The sequence below is a fragment of the Apis laboriosa genome, unplaced genomic scaffold, assembly GCF_014066325.1.
Source record: "Apis laboriosa isolate Shangri-la unplaced genomic scaffold, ASM1406632v1 scaffold56_cov145, whole genome shotgun sequence".
Classification (NCBI taxonomy): Eukaryota; Metazoa; Arthropoda; class Insecta; order Hymenoptera; family Apidae; genus Apis; species Apis laboriosa.
In genome coordinates, this window is record NW_025223765.1 from 473,954 (window position 1) to 492,390 (window position 18,437).

Below are 18,437 nucleotides of genomic sequence, written 5' to 3' on the forward strand. Positions count from 1 at the left end.
TGACATAATTCATAAAATATAGACAATATATGCATCGTGACAAACAATTATGATAAGAATCATTCGTCCATTTCTTCTTCAAACAGAAACTCGTATTTTATGAAACGAAAACTAACGAACTACTAATAATAAAAATATCAAAATATATAATTTTGTCTTTTTTATCCACGCGCAATTCTCTTTCCGCTTAATCATTTTATTTTTTACGTTTTAAATATGCATTAATATCAATAATTCATGAAAACAATTGCATTTTAATTAATGTAAATAATGTATATTTCAAATTTATTTATTCCACAATAAATATTATTAATTATAAATATAATAAATATTATTGCAATAAATATCAGGTAAAGTTAGTTTATCTATTCTAATAATACTTATCATAAGAAAAATGAAATTATATAGAGCTCATAACAGTTATAAAACTATATAATCAGCGTGCATGATAACTCAAAACTACCGCGGTTATACAATTCATGTCATTCGGCTATAAGTCTTCAACAAAGTAGCAGTAACTGTGACGAGTGACATTTAATACTTAAAATTAACTCGTTAATTTTCACCGCACAATCGGTTCATTTTTCTCGAAATTTTGTTCACGTATCATCCGTTTCTGAAATAAAATAATAATGAGCAAAAAGGAAGAGGAAATTATTTTTCCGTTAAAACCAGTTGGTCCACCGAAAGTGTGGAAAATTATCGAAACTAAAAAGAAAGACACAGGTGCTCCGATAAAATTCTCTATTCAACAGATACCAGAAGACAGATACGAGGATGTAATTGATCATATGTGTAAATATTTCATCGCGGACGAGCCCATGTCTAATTCTTTGAGTAAGTCGTTCTTTTTTTTTTTTTTTTTCGTATATTTTTAATTGAAGCATAATTCTGGAACAAAAAAATTACATGGTAACATGATGAGACATTAAGAATAGATTACGACTATGTTCTTACATGACATTGTTATTCTATGTGATGTAATAAGAAAAAGAGTGAAGAGAATTATAATTTTAATATTTTTATTTGATTATTTTGATTATTTAATTCCATAAGAATTTTTTTTTAATTTTTATTGAAATTTATTTGAAACAATAGAAACGCAACTATGATTGTCACATTTTTGGATGTGATGAAAAAAAAATTTATAATTTTAATATTATTTATTTAATTTTATAAAAATATATTTCGTTTGTTTTTATTTTTCATAAAATAATTATTTATAATGTAACGTTTTCAAAAATAAAATAGCTCATACTATTCTGTTCATAAAAAAATAATTCTTTTATTTCTAGCAATACTATATAATGCTATATAATCAGGTCGGAATGTAGTTATCTATAAACAGATTAAATTTTATAAGCTTATGATAAATCATTCGTTTATGGTAATATCTTTATGTATGCCCACATTTCTTGAAAAATATCTTTTGTATGTTTTTAAAAAACAATAATACGAAATTTCTCGTGAAACTCAAAATAATTATATAAAATAATTGATAAATTAAAGAGATATATATAATAATATTTTATGAAATCATTTACAAAATGGTGAATCTTTTAAATGATATTGAAACCATAAAACGAAATGATGAGAATTTTGAACAAAGATTTTATAAAAAAATTTTCATTTATGATCATTAGTTATTTTTTTGTTCTAGTAGAAGAAGATATTTTAAAAAAAAGTCGAAACATCCAATTTTATTGATATTAAATTCCTTTAAATCTTTTCTATTACTTTATTAAAATTTTCTTTAAATGTGAATTTTTCTTTTTTTTTTTTTATTAAAATTAGAAACTCTTTTAGAAAATTTTCTTTTCTTTTCATAACATTTCGTTCAAAATTTTCATTACTCTATTTTAAAATTTCAATTTCTCTTTTAAAATATTAAAATATACATATAAAAAATAATTTATAATTATAAAACATATGAATTAATGCCATATATATCATAAAATTTTTTTTCTCTGATGCTTTATGCTCACTATATTTTTCCTCTTTCATTTCAATTACTTGTTTTCTCAACTGTTTTGAATTATCGTCGATTTAACTTTTGTTTACAATTAATTATCGATAACGCTGATCTCTTCACATTGTGAAAATTATATCATAAAACGTTCGAATATTTTTTCATGTAAACGAATAATATTCGAAAGGAGAAAAATGCAAATAAAAAAAAAACTGCAAACATTTAAAAAGCATGCTACTTTCAGATGGAATAAACGAACCTGAATACGTGGAAACTTTTAAAAATTTTTGGAATAAATTTTTGAAACAAGGTTTATCAGTGGTTGCGTTCACGGAAAATGTGAATGGCGGTAAACCTATAATCGCGGGATGCAACATGCTTGGATTGAGTTTCAAGGGGGAGGAATTCGATTATAACGCGATTAAAGTAAGTTTTTATCCGATTTTTAGACTTAAGAAAAGAGAATAAAATTGCGAGAAACGGTTTGACATTTGTTTTTCAGTCGGAAAATGGGCAGAAAGTAGTCAAAGCTATTGTCGAGTTGAGCAAAAAGGCAAATGTGTTTGAGAAATATGGGGTGGATAAATATATGACCGCCTTTGGCCTTTCGGTGAATCCATCCTATAGAGGAGCCGCTCTAGGCGGTCATCTTCTTAATGCCAGGTACAAAAGTTCAATCATTAATGTATCTTTCTATGCTCTTTTCGATATTGTTTTTCGTTCAAAGTGTTTCCATTTGTCTTCACAGCTTGGATAGATTAATATTTACATTTAAGATGGAATAGGAAAATTTTATCTTTAATTTTCACACATTTTGTAAATTTATTGTTACTTCATTGAAGATTGATTTATTTTTCTTCAATCTATAATAATGCTCAACTGTTGCATTTTGTGCAGAGTTGTACACACTAATTTCTAGGGAATGGAACTGTGCCAACAATTCTCAAAGCACTTACCTTCTGCTCCTAAAACATTTATCTCTACACTGTTTCTGCATACCAAATTTAAATAATTCAAATTTCTTCCAATCCAAAATTACTTGTACATACATACATATTTTATTTTACTAAATTTAATTTATTGAAAAAAAAATGATAAAATTAATGAAAATAATCATTTTTATTTGCTATAAAGATTAAAAAATGATGGAATAAAATAAAAGTTTATTACATGAAATATAGAAAAATAAAGAATCGTATAGGGAAAAAAAAAGTTGAAAATAAAAGAATAACATTTTTTTCGTTCGACGCTTTTCGAGTAAAATGAGTTTGAAAAATTTTCCAGTACAACTAATATTGACTATTTTCCAATAGAATATGAATTAGTAATAAGTATTGTGCTATTTGCTAACAATAAACCATTTACCTCAAATGTAACACACATTGATATATGCTATTAGTGGCAGTTAATAAAAGTGACGAGTTCAGCCAATTATAAGAATATATGTGACTCCGTTATATATAGATTGGTAAGTTTGTATAGCTTGACTTATCTCACTATATTTACTATATTATACTTTTCCGGATGCCTATCAAGAAGTAAATATCCAATGATAAATTTCTTTTATTTAAAAAATTAGTTTTTGAAAAAATTAAATTTGGAAAATTAGCCCATTACACGATTCCTTGACTGTACATGTTTAATTTCAATTTTGTTAAAAAACAAATGATAAAATTTATTCTATATTTTTTGATATTATTTTCACCTGTTTATATAGAAATCACGTGCAGAATCGTTTATCGATAGTTTACTCGTATCTAATAAAAAATATATAATTATACTTGAAAATTTTCCTTGTTTTATTTCAAAATGAATGGAAAAATTTTATCTTTTTTTTTTTTCAATTCATTTTTCCGTCTTTTAAATTATTCATCATAATTGTTACTGATCATCAATTATAATCATGTATAATATAGAAATAAAGATATAGAAAGAATTTTTTTCTATATTTCATTCCATCTTAACATATTTAATTCCCTTTATGCAAATTTTAATAAATTTCTGTACAGAGTGGATATTGGCCGTGAATACAACATTTCGGTAACATCCACAGCGTTCACCTCACCGATCTCTCAGAAACTAGCCGCACGATGTGGATTCGAAACTTTGATTGAGAAAGATTACGTAGATATGGTGGATGAAAAAGGAAATCAATTGTTTCCAGAAATCAAAGTGAAATCTTTAAAAGTGATGAGCAGGAAACTCTTTTAATGCGAACAGTGTTATAAATTGAATTATAAATATTTAATGTTGTTTATTAATTTTAAAAATAATATTACGTTCTTTTAATTTTTTTATTATATACATATCTTTGATAATTTTATTTTTTCAAAAATGTGAATCAATGTGAAACATATTTACATATTTTAATGATATTTTTACTTAGAATGTCTTATCGTATTATTTTTTCAAAATGATTTAAATTTATTTGCAAAGAAATAAAAGATAACTTTTAATATCATTTTTAAAAATTTCATTTTAAAAGATTATCAATTATCGTGTGATTATGTAATTTTATTTGAAGTATGATTGTAACGGAATAATAGTTTATAATCTAATCAAGTTGTAACTTGTTGATTTTTTAACATTATTTTGATAAATAATTGATAATATTCTCAACAATTGGAAAAACATACGCTTTCTTGGAAAGTTAGAAAAAAACTAAAAAATAAACCAGACCATGTATTTTTGAAATCGTAAAGCATATGCAAATAACAGAAAGAATTTTTGGATCAAGAAATATTGGAAAGTCGTATACATATTATAATAGTTGCTTATCACTGCGAAAAAGAATACAAATGTACAATCTCTGATAGTGCGAATTATGAGAAATGCGAGTAATGAGGTGATGCGGTCTATTTCCGGGCGTAGCAAGAGGCACAAAACGAGCAAATTACCTAACAATGGGACAAACGATTTCAATTTGTTCAATAGGAAATTTTATCTCCACGTTTTACTATTCAACACTTGTCGAGAGCAATATAGTGTAAAAATTTTCTGCTTTTTTTTTTTTGTTAATAATGTTTTTAAAGAATTCATAAAAAATAAAAAAATTCATGAAAAGAGAAAAAGAAAAAAATTTTCTCTTCTAAAAAGAATTGTTACACATAGAACCGGTCGATAAAAAAAACAGAGCGTATTGAATTTCTAAACAACGATGTATCAATGAAGTTAATGAAAAATATTTCTTGACGAATGGAACAATGTTGATAAAAGATCTTTTGTTGCTTTGTCCCCTACGAATATGTTGCATACGCGACGTGCTTCGAATTTCAATAGTTTCGCTATGAGCACCCGCTGAGTAACTGTTTTACCATCGGTGCATACTGAAAATATGGGCGAATGCACTTCCGCCTATATCGATAAGCAGCAACAATGCGCATATAGGTGTTACGAAATTCGAATGACAATCATCGTATTTTACCTTTTACGGTAAAATGCCAATAAGCATACTAATTAATGAGATTGTCGTTCGATGTTCGATTAATTATCATTCATTGCTATAATTACACGGAGCAGATAATTATTTCTCGTTTTCTATTCACAGCTTTGTATACAGCATTCTATATATACATATATGTATATATAGAATGATTAAATAGATAACGATAATTCAGAATCTATATATTGGAAAAAGTAAAGAATATAAAAAATGTAATGGGGTGAATATGAATGGAATATATACAATAAATATTTTGGAATTTAATATTAAAAATGGAATTTATATGATAATTAATTGAGATAATTCAAAAAAAAAATTATCGATAGATATTTGACTATTACACATTTTAAACAAGTAAAAAAATGAAAATTGTATATTCAATCTTAACTTTAATAATAATAAACTAGTTAATAAAAAAATATTGTTAAAATTATTTCTCTTTTTAATTATTTTTATTCACCCCATTACATTTTTTATATTCTTTACTTTTTCCAATATATAGATTCTGAATTATCGTTATCTATTTAATCATTCTATATATACATATATGTATATATAGAATGCTGTATACAAAGCTGTGAATAGAAAACGAGAAATAATTATCTGCTCCGTGTAATTTATATAAATTTTATTGAAATTAATAAAATTGAACGTTCTTTTATTAATAGATGTTATTGAACAGGCTATTTTCGTAAATTTATGCATAAGATGATGAGCTATCTATCAATTATTTTTTATTCCATTAAATTTTTATTTATAAGATTTTTAAAAATATATAGTATATTCAATGGAAGTAATCTATTATTTGACTTGTAAGAAAGGATACAAAATATATTTGATAATATTCGAACAATATTTTTGAATACGTACGTATATATATATATGAATTATATTAAATGGTGTAATATAATAATAATATAATATATAATAATAATATAATATATAATATATAATAAATTATAATTTTCGCATCATATATTATATTATTATTAATTATTAATATTTATATTGTATAACATTTTGAATAAAAATCTTAAATAAAATTCATTGTTATATATATATATCATTAGTTATATATATATGTATAATATATGCACATATTTATAAAAGCATAATAAAAAAAAATATTAATATAATATACAATTATTAATTAAATTATAATTAAATCAAATTAAAAATTATATAATTATTATATTAAATATTGTATTAATACATACATATTATATAAAATAAAATATATACAAGATTTTCATAATACATTCATTAAATATTAATATGTTCGTGAAATATCTTTAGATGATAGATTCTAAAAATCAAAACAGATATAAAAGTGGGTATACTGAAAATGTCTGTTAAGATTTGTTTATTAAGTTATAAATAGAATGCAGATGTTCATACTTGTCAAATATTTAAGAAACTACCATTTATATTTATAAAAATATATACATCATATATACATGAAATATATATACAAATAATGTAGAATATATGTTTACAATTTTGTATACAATTTTTTAAAATATATCTATATTATATTTTAAATTTCAAATTAAAAAAAATATATTTCAACGACAATGTATTATTGATATTTATGAATACTTGTTGATAACAAAAGAATTCAATTTTGTAATACAAATATGCTATGTAATAAGCACAAAATATGCAATATCTTTGTACGAATATTCTTCTCTTCAAAAAAAAAAAAAAATACAAAGAATATACATTATGCAATCCATGTACAATGAAAAAAATATTTTTAGGATCTTCCAATGACCAAACAAATTTCTGTCTACATTTTGTATCTTTTATCTATATATTATCATTCTATATTCTATGCATTTGGATGAACATTTACACTCTAGCTGTAAACAATTGAAGTTTGGCATAGAATAAGAAAATCAGACAGTAGCATGACATAATACTATTTTACTGTATTGGATATTAATTATTTAATGTTAGGTTAGAATATGGATTTCTATATTAATATCACTTCCACCCTTTAATTTTTGCTTTTACTGCGTATGATTAATTATTTAATTAGTAAAAAGAATTTGTTTATGATTTTTTAATATATAATATTTTCAATGTTGCATATTATTTATTCAATTTTTCAATATTTCATGATTTGATAAAAGTTTATAATAATAAATGATTCTTTGCAATTATAAACAAAATTTTAAAACGATATTATTATTTAAGTGACAAATATTTTGAAAAATGCTTGTCTTAGAAATAATTACACGTATAACTCAATTGTTTATAACTTAATAATAAAAAATCATAATTAATATTTTTATAAAATTTTCTTTAATTATGAATTAATAAATGATAAAGATATAGTTTATGATTCAATGTATGATATATATATATGTTGAAAGAAAAATACACTTTTTGTAAAAGGCTTCAGAAAATAATAAATTATGAATATTTATTCTTCCTTTTTTTATTAAATCTATTTGTATTTGTATTATTTTTTAACATAACTGCTAACACAACTTGACATTATTTTATAATATTTCAACATATATTACTTTAAGTATTAAAAAAAAAAAATGAAAAAAATCATAAATTTTATTTCCAATGCTAATTATTATTTTACATTCATGAAATACTTCTTTTTGACCTCTAGTCTCTATCCTTTAAAGATACTTTATGATTATTCTATATAATATTTTATATTAACACTGTATGACATAATTCTTGAGAAACTTAATATGAAAGAAAAATAGTAATTATTCTTATCTCAAAAAATAATGTATATAAAATAGTTTATATAAACTTTTTACTTATTTCAACAAATAGAATTATCTTCTCGAGTATACAGATCTATCACCGTATAATCCATTTTTCTCACCCACGTTTCATTTCCTCTTGCTACCTGTTCAAATTCCCATATAACTGTAGCATAAGTATAGAGAAATTCGATGCAGAGGGAAAGCAGTCGATAATCTTGACAAATGGATGTACATAAGGTGGGAGTAAAGGCATTCGAGAACTCTCTAATGCTGCCAATGTCAGGTATTATTGAACAAAAGATGATTGTTACGTCTAAGGTGTGAAATATTTTGCATTGTTGATGATACGTGAATATGTGAGTAATGTTATGTATCATTAATTATGTTCAATGTACATATTTGTACAATTCATATTGGAAAGAGACAAAAGTGGACAAATAATGATTATACGTAAACTTTGAGTGTATATTCAACTAATGAAAGGCAGAATAAAATTATATTCTCTCTAAAATTGCTAATAATTAATAAATTATGTTCGGAGAGCAATTTCATTCAACTTTTTTAAATTTTCGAAATTTCATTCGACGATTTAGAGGAGATACGAAGATAAATGAGATTTTCAAAAAATATAATTAATCATTTTCTAATGATTCGCATTGATTTATAATTTTCATTTTCTTTAATTTTTTATATTTTCAAATTAATTCTTTTCTCTTTGATTCTATTCCTTGATTAAAGTGACTTTTGTTAATCAATATAAAATTATTGTAAAAAAATGTTTTTTAAAATTCACGTGTACTTGATCATTAATCGCTATCAATTAATCAATTGTTATTAAGTTATAGTTTTTTGTTAGTGATTTTTACTTTCACTATAACAAAAAATTTTAATATATGCATATTTAATGAAATATTCTAATTTATTCTAGAAATGATATTAAAAATATTAATTAATTTCATATTTTAATTTATTTCATGATTTTTAAAGAATAAAAAAAAATAAATAAATAAATTTTGTATTGTAGTTTTAAAATATTAATAAAAATTTGAATTATTATATTTCTTCGGCGAATTTGTAATATGGAATATTTGACATTACATTTACAAGTAAAATTTTGTAAACTATAAAATAAAATTTCTAATTTTAAAATTATTTATTTAATCATTTTATTTATAATTAGATAGTTTTCAAATCAAAAAAAAAAAGAGAGAGACAAAACATCTTATATTTTTATTTTCTCTAGTAATATTTTACATATAAACTTATTCTTGTTTTACCATCTTTTATCGAGAATTAAAAATAGAAGATAGAAAAACTTCTTTTTGCCATATTATAATACATAATATTGTCATAAATTATATATTATCATAAAAACGTTAAAAAATGTTCTAAAAAAAAATTATTTACAATAAAATGGTTACAAAATCTCACAAATTTTTTATTATAAACAATTATTATTGATTTAATACCGCATTATTGCAAAATGCATAAGAATATTAAGCGAAACCTGATCCACGTGTTAACTTGTCTAATATTTTTTCTTTCATGTTACTATTGCAAACGAGTGCATATCAATTCTAAGAACTATTTTTCATCAATTCATACGCTAAACATTTCTTTTTTCAAATATTTTTTTTTTATATTATTTAAATAAAAATTTCAAAACATTATTCGAGATTATCGCGATAGTAACCGGGTAGTTTATGTTCCGACAGGATCTTTATCGCGCATGCGTACGCAGCTTGCAAACTCCTACACGCGTATAGCATCGTCTACGAAAATGTAAGTATAGTCATCGTGGATTTGTTCGCCGGCTCAGTCGCGTTCGGCGCGTCGTACGAGCAAGTGTGTTCTTGTTTGTTTTCACCCCATTTCCAACTTCCTTTACATAGCATTTTCCCAACTCTGTCCATACTCCGTCCATTATTATTTCCGTCTCGACAAGGAATCGTTTCTTGCGATTTTTTATATTTTTGACGAAACGGCAGTCCGCGAAAAAAAAAAGCATAATCAAAAGGATAATCAAAAATGCATCGAACTTAAAAAAACCAGCCCAAGGATTCTCATTAAAGGTGAAAAGAGCAATCGTAACATTTTGCTGTTTTCCTTGTTTCTTTTTTTTTTTATTCCGATATAAATTGAAATTTACCACCCTTGTTCCATTTCTTATTATAACAAGTATATTTTGTCACATTAACAGAGATCAAAATCTGTTTTCATTGGATTGCTAATCAATTTTCTTAAGAATTTTTGGAAATTTGAAAATTTTGATCAGAAATGAAAAGATTAATAGAAGTTTCATTGTAATAATTAGAATTTTTATTTTCGCCTTTTTAAGATATCAGAAATCAAAAAAAAAAATTCAAATAACTTTACAAATAGATGACATTCATTCATATACAGAAATCAGAATTTTTATTTCCTGATTGAAATATTCCACGATTGCAAATTAAAAAGAAAAAAAAAAAAATAACGATGTCGAATCGATATTTCTTCGTGGAACTTTCGTATTTTTTGATCTCGTTGAAAGACAATCTTGTATTTCGAATAAATTTCATCTCTCGAGAACATGTAACACACTGAGAATGTTTCTTTCGCGAAAGACATCGGTTGACAAGCACAAAAGTAAAAGAACGTAACTTGTTGCGGAATGAATTACCAACACATTGTCGTTGCTTGCAAGTGTGACATTGTGCATTTATCGAATGTGATTTTTTTTTTTTCTTTTCTTATTCGATTGTATCAAAGAGAAGAAAGCAATTAGAATGTGATTCGGAAGAGAGAAATGTATTTATTAAAAAAAAATACCAATCAGATTACTTTATCGACCGAGTTTTTTTAATTCTAAAAATTTTATATATTATATAAATATATATATTTTATAAAAATATTAATATTAAATATTTTATGAAAAAATATTTATATATATAAAGATATCCATATTGATTGTCATATTTTTAAATTGAAATTAAATTGAAATATAAAATATTGGAAATATTTCAAGTTTTTTATTTTAATATAAAGATTATTTTATAAAATTAATTATAGAACATAATTTTATTCAAATAATTATATCAATTTTTATAAATTTATTTTTATAAATTTTATTCATTTTATCTAATTTTCTAATAGATTTTTGTGTAACAGTATAATATTTCGGTTCATGAATTTTATTTGTTTTTGGATTATTGACATAAAATTTACTTTTCAAAAAAAGAAAAAATTTAATGAAATTAAATTGCATGATCTTGGTTATTTTGTTCTCTTTCTTGTGAAATTGATGGATAAAACGATTATGCAAAAAAAATTCAATAAACAAGACGAATTCGTAAAAAAAATTATTTAAATGATATTCTATTATTGTATTGATTAATTTTGTAAAGTTGATTTTTATATTTAAATAAAAAAAATGAAATACGAGATATGTTAAATTTGGATGGCTCTATATTACCATTTGTCGGTATATTTGTGTTTAGAAAACTTAAACTCTTTAACTTTAACTTAAATTCATAACATGAACTTTTATATTATAAATAAAATATTGCTATTTATCGGTTTAAAAAATAAAAATTTTACAAAAATATTTTCATTATATAAAGTGGTTTTATTATTTCTATTTTTAACCAGAGATTGATTAAATATTCCACTTTATCATACTGTTACAAAATAAAGAAATTTTCTATCGAAAATGATAAAAATTTTTATTGATAAAAAATCCATTATATGCCAACTATGACATCGAAAAATTTAATTATAAATAATTATTGAATTGAATATGATTGTGCATTTAACAAAAAATGAAGCATATATTGTCATTTGTTATGTTTGAAATTCTGAATAGATATTACAAAAGAAGAAATTAAAATTAAATTAAGAAACAAAAAAATTTTATATTTAACTTCCATTTTCACTGGCTTTAATATCAATTTTATTTTCTCTTTGTTATTGAAGTTCAAACAATCGAACGATGAAGAAAAAAATGAATAAAATTTTTTAAAGATTTATTAAAATTTTCAGATTTTTTTCCTAAATAAAAAATTAATATTAATAATTATGTGCGATTTTGGTTTATTATTTGATTTATTGTATGGTTTGAGTTTCATTGTTAAAATTCAGGAAAGTGAATTAAAAATAAAAAAATGAAAGGAATAATGGAATTTTTTATAAATTCAACAGAATCTTCATCTTTTTAGATGAAAAAGATAGAAAATTAATATCGATAAATCGTGAATCATGTAGTTTTTATTTTATTTATTGTTAAAGTTTTCGAAGAAACAGTAAGTTGAAATGAAATAAAAAAATAAAAGAATAAATGGAAAATGAAATTTTTAATAAGCTTTTTTCAACAATTTTAATTTTTTTTCCTTGATGTGACAATTTATTAACCATAAAATTTAATTTCAATAATCTCGAATCGTATAATTTTTATTTATTTTCTTACTATTCAAAATCGAAAATATAATCAAATAATGTAAAAGATTGATAAATGAAATTTCTAATAACTTGATATATAAAATCTTGATTTCTTTTTTTTACATCATATTGATATCATTCTTAATAATGATATCAATTTGATATGTCAATAATCATGTAATTTTATTTATTTATTTTTTTTTGATTTTGTAATAATTTTTCTTTAATTGAACGAAGATATATCGATTATGAGATTTTTGAAAAAATGATTGAAAAAATGATTGAAATTTTGAAAAATCATAATTAGACTAATTCAAAAATTTAAAAAGTCTAAAATTTTATCATATTATTAGCTGCACAAATCTTGATTTGACCTTGGTTTTTCATATTCATAAGATAGATATTACAATCGTGGAAGACAATGGTTCATAAACAATGCAATTTAATTAAATGATTAGGTTCAAATTATGAACAAAGTTACAGTAGAAAATAGCTTGAAGCATGATAACTAAATTTCCATTCGTGAAAAAAAATGTTAAGTTTGAAATTTATTTAAAGAAAAAACTCAACGAAAAAAATTTTGTCATTGTTTTTATAATAGAAAAGTATGTAATAAAATAAAGATTGTTCTATGAACAAGTAAAAATGATTATTCAGACATAAAATTAAATATATACTAAATTATATTTAAGATTATACATTTTTACACACATCTATATTTTGGATTTTCAAACATTTTTAAAAAAGTTATGACAAGTTTCATAAAATCATTTTTCTCAATTTTATTTTCATACTATTATTTATGACAAACATATTTTTTGCAATGTTTTTTTTAAAAGAGACATGTTTTAAAATTCAAAATTTTTTATTTACCGAAAATATAATTGACTAAAATATTTTCATTTTTATAATATTATTATAAATTTTTTTTAAAGAATTTTATTTCAAAACAAGATGATGAAATAATAAGATTTATGAAATAACTTTTCTTAATTTTATAATTTCACAAATTTGTTCTAAAGTCTTTATTCTCTCATTAAAATAAGACTTCACTCTAGTCAGCTTAAGAAATTATAGCTTAATTTTTATGTAAATAAATAAAAATGTAATATTCTTTAATTCGCTTCTTATTTAAAATTTATTAAATAGAAGATTAGATTTAAACTAAATTCAAAATTAGGCTTTAATTAGATATTTTAATTAAGTTAGATTAGATTAAATTTAGATTAAATTAAATAAAAATTAAATTAGATTGGATTTAGCTTAAATTTCTAAGTTGTTTCAATTAATTTTTCATTTCAAAATATATTTCTCAAAAAAAAAAAAAAAATTAGACTAATGCACATCATTTTCTTTCTACAAGCTTATTATTTTAATTAATCTATTTCCATTATACAACTCTATATATACACAATCTCTCTATATTCAAAATTCTATATAATCTCGATATTCTATGCAATACAACCTATCTCCTTAATTAACCTATTTTCACTTTACAATTTTATATATATCTTTCTATATAACTTCTCTATACTTTACAATATCTTTAATTTCAACACTTTATATATATAATATAACCTATATTCATTTTTCATCTTTTGCTCCTCAAAGAATAATAATAATAATAATAATAATTCTTCTTTTCATAATATCAAACATATCTTTCTATTTCATAATCCTCATTCATAAAACCTAATTTTTTCATAGATAATCTCGTACAAATTTCGAAATAAAAGTACCTCCAAACACAGATCTTCTTTCCAAAGATCAAATGGAACATGATTGTCCGGATTTTTTCTATTGATCTCTTAAAACATTCTCTATTACTATCACGCGCGATCCGTTTCCTTCCATTTCCCGCTTCTCGAATCTCGCTTAGAGGTCACTCGACATAACCAGCATAACGAAATGCTCCCACGTAACAGGAAGACGGCTCGCTTCTTCCCAGAACAGGTTCTCCTGATGCACCGATTTTTAAGAATCGGATTTTTCAACCGGTCACGTTGAAAGGCCCTTGATTTACGGCCCTAGTGTCGTCCCACAGTGATATACGCTGTATCTCGTATAGGAACGATTCAATCGTCCTGCTGGCCTCATCTTCGTTTCGAGAGGAAATGCGATATCAATTAAGGGAATATATAAGTGGAAATTTTCGATATTATTAATGTTCTTGATTCATTATTTACTTTATGTCACAATGATTAAAACATTCACACTCAATAATTCAGATATAATTAAATATTGATATAAAAATATTGTGAAAATATTGATTCATTTGTTCGAGGAATAATAATGAAAATGACTTTATTATTATTATTTCTTAAGTTTTTTTTTTATTTAGATTCATAATTTTGTTTTTTTGAAATAACTATAAATTTTAAATTTGGTCATACCTTTGTGATTGAAATCATACAATTCAATCAATTCAATTCATATAATGAATTTTGGATGAATTTAAAGCTCGTCATCTATATTTTTTTCAATTTTCAAATAATGATTGAAATGCTATGATCTTGATTATTAGTAAATCGATTCCACTGTCAGTTTATTTTACTTTGATTTGATTTTCTAGGAGCACTTATTGGATTATTGTGTAAGCGATATTGACACGATTTAATTGTAATCAAGCTGAATCAAGCTTAAAAGTATAAAAGAATCAATTGTTTTGTTTCATTTCAGATTTCATTATGCTGGAACAAAGTTTTATTATTAGTTAGTTTTGATAATTTTGAATGTAATTCATTTGATTTAACAAAAACATTTTATTTACATTTTATAGAAACATTTATATTTATAAATAAATGTAATGCATATATAAATAAAGAAAAAATATATATATATGTATTATATATATATATATATTATGTAATATATTTATCGTAGACTATTAACATATTTATAGAATATCTTTGAAAAATAGATTTTAGAAATCAAAAAAAATACAAAAGTTAATATATAAAAATATTAATTGAAATTTATTTATTAAAATATAATTTAAGTTTGCATTAGATGAAATAAAAATAAAATGAAACAGTTTTATCTTTGAATAATCAAATCATCTCATTCTTTCACAATTCTATTTCTTCATTTATTCTAAAGCAAATTTAAATTGCTTAAAAAATTGTCTAATAAATAAAAATTTTTATATATCAATTTTCCTGTTTGTTTTGGATAATATATAAATTCTAGGAGTATTTTAACACTTTATATATAATATAAACAAACAAACAAAACAATGAAAATGAGAAAAAAGAAAATGATAAAGAATATCGATTATCTCACTTTAATATACTAACAATTAAACAATTCTTTCATCTGAATTAGTCAAAATATCTCAATTATGATTCAAAAAGACGAAGTACCGAGTAAACAGCCGCGTTTCAATGTCACTTCACTCCATAAACCGTACAAATCCCCCACCTCTATCCTTCGAATCACCTAAAAAAAACCTTTCTTCGTGCAGAGTCGTCGAAAACAGTGTCCGGAAGAATGTTCGAGGATCACGACTCTCGGCAGTAATCGCAAATCTAGTGAAATCGATCCGAGGTGAATCAAAGCGGAAATCGTTCTTGTGCCAGACAAGGTGAAACGAAATGAAGTCGTCGGATGCTTAGTTAAAATTCGTGAGAAGCCATGAATTTTTTATGGCCAAATCACCGAGTAAAAAACTTGAAAATCGCGAAATAACCGCGGTGAAGACGAACAAAGGACGAAATGTCCGTGGAAGAAATCGTGGATAGGACCGATAATAATCACACGTTCCAAAAAGAGGGATCAATTTGGAATTTTACGGATTATCCGGATATCAACGACACGCTGCTAGATGCGAACGCGAAGATCGACTCTTTCTACTTCTACAAGGTGAGTGTTAAAGTAAACACAGGCTGACTCTATAAATATATACACTACTGATTGAGGTTATGTTTCGAAAGAGAGTAGGCTGATAAAAGTAGGATTCTCTTGTTCGAATATAGAGAAGAATCGGATATAAAAATTATGATTTTGTTTTTGTACTAATCCGAAAGATTGTTAAATACTGCGTATATATAATTAAACGAGACTTTTGTATGATTTAAGGGAAAGAGAATGATATAGTCTTTGTTTTAATACAAGCTTTGTTCAAGAATTGCAACCAGAGCACTCTTGCGTAGTAATTTATTAACTAGTAATATTAATGAATTGGCAACGCGTTAATAATTAGTAACTTCTCTTTTATAAATATAATATTATAATAATATTAATGAATTGAAAAATAACATATTATTAGATTATAGAATTCTCTTCTATAATTTTATAATTTTATATTAATTAGAATAATCGGGTTAATTTGTAAATTAAATTTAATTTTAGAAAAAAGAATAAGATAATAGGAAGCATTTTGTTTAAAAATTGATAAGTGGTATATCATAAAATTATAAATTTTTTTTCAACAATTTTATAATTTTATATCAAATAAAATAATAATAAAAGAATAAATTTTTAAGATTGATAAGATGATTTGAATGAACAATAATAAAAATAATTCTAGATTTTATTAAAAATATAGATTTGAAATAAAATATATCTCACGAATTGCTTTCAAGATTATTTTTTTCCAGATATACAGATATAAAACTATAAAATTACATTGAGAAATAGTCTTCGACAATCATTTTCAATGTAGTTTCTATTTGCGCAAAATACTTTCAAGAGCAATTTTTGTCATGCTTTACTGTCCAATGTATTCACGCCCTAAGGCTTAATCGAGATCAGAGCCCTCTGGCTTTTGATAGTAATTTATAACTATAATGTTAGGTTATAGACTTTTTTTTTAAAATTTTATAGTTTTATAAATGAAATAAAAAATATATTATAATAAAAATATTATAATAAAAGATAATATTAAATAGATTTATAAACTATTATACGAATCTTATAAAAAGTGATTAAATTATTATTATTTACCATTAAAATTAAGAGTTGTGAATGGATCTGTTTTCTGATAATCTATCGTTTCAACAATTACATCTAAACTGTTTATATGACAAATTCATAAAACATCTAATATGTAACCAATTTCAGAAAGAAGAAATACTCTTGTTTTTATTAGAGTATGCCGAATATTTGGTAAAGTGCAAAATATTCTTTTGTGCAGTGTATGATATATTTTTTTGATTTCAAATATTATATGGTATGGTATGAATAATGTCGACGTTAATCTTAAATTGTATATGGATATGTAGATATTTCGGACTTACAGAAAAAGCGAACATTAAAGTAGTAAATATGTGTATTTGATAGTGGAAATAATTATGGAAATATTTTTATGATAGTGTCTATGCAAGAGATAATATATTATTGAATAAGCGGAAGAATTCAAGTTTTTTATTCTACAGTAAATATCTAAAAAAAGATTTTTATAAAAGATCATTATTTTTGAAAAATCATTTTATGAATTTTAAAAATTATTTTATTTTATTTCTATAATTCATAGAACTATTTCTAATGAACAATTTATTAATTAATAGTTAATTGAATATATGAATTATGATTTAATATAATTTATTTTACTATTTATTAATTTTGAATTTGATTATATACAGTTTGTATATATTTCAATCTCGATTTTTTAAAATTAAGAATTTAAATGATAATATTTTATTTTATATTTTTCAGTACTCGTAGAATATTTTTACATATACAAAATAATCTTTTATTATATAAATTAGCTTCTATATAAATAATTATATAGATAATATATATTATATAGATAAGATAATTCTATATATAAGATATTTTACTCTATATGTAATTTTATAGATAAAAAATAATTCTCTAAATCGAAATAGTTTCGTTAAAATAATATTTAAAAATTTATATAATAAATATTAAAAAAATT

The 18,437-nt window shown here is 22.9% G+C and overlaps 2 protein-coding genes across 2 annotated transcripts in view; both read left to right on the forward strand.

The window, feature by feature from the left end:
• The first annotated feature begins 476 nt into the window (after positions 1-476).
• LOC122717687 (arylalkylamine N-acetyltransferase-like 2) lies at positions 477-4,312 on the forward strand. The gene is made up of 4 exons (XM_043941971.1): positions 477-837; positions 2,214-2,395; positions 2,472-2,632; positions 3,979-4,312. Exons 1-4 carry the CDS (start codon positions 633-635, stop codon positions 4,178-4,180), a joined length of 750 nt encoding a protein of 249 aa, XP_043797906.1. The 5' UTR covers positions 477-632; the 3' UTR covers positions 4,181-4,312.
• A 5,680-nt stretch (positions 4,313-9,992) lies between these two features.
• The window catches only part of LOC122717738 (cardioacceleratory peptide receptor), an 86,797-nt gene continuing 78,352 nt past the window's right edge, over positions 9,993-18,437 (forward strand). The window contains exons 1-2 of the mRNA XM_043942107.1: positions 9,993-10,218; positions 16,023-16,420. Coding sequence (XP_043798042.1) covers positions 16,274-16,420 — 147 coding nt within the window. The 5' untranslated portion in view covers positions 9,993-10,218; positions 16,023-16,273. The remainder of the gene's footprint in view (positions 10,219-16,022; positions 16,421-18,437) is intronic.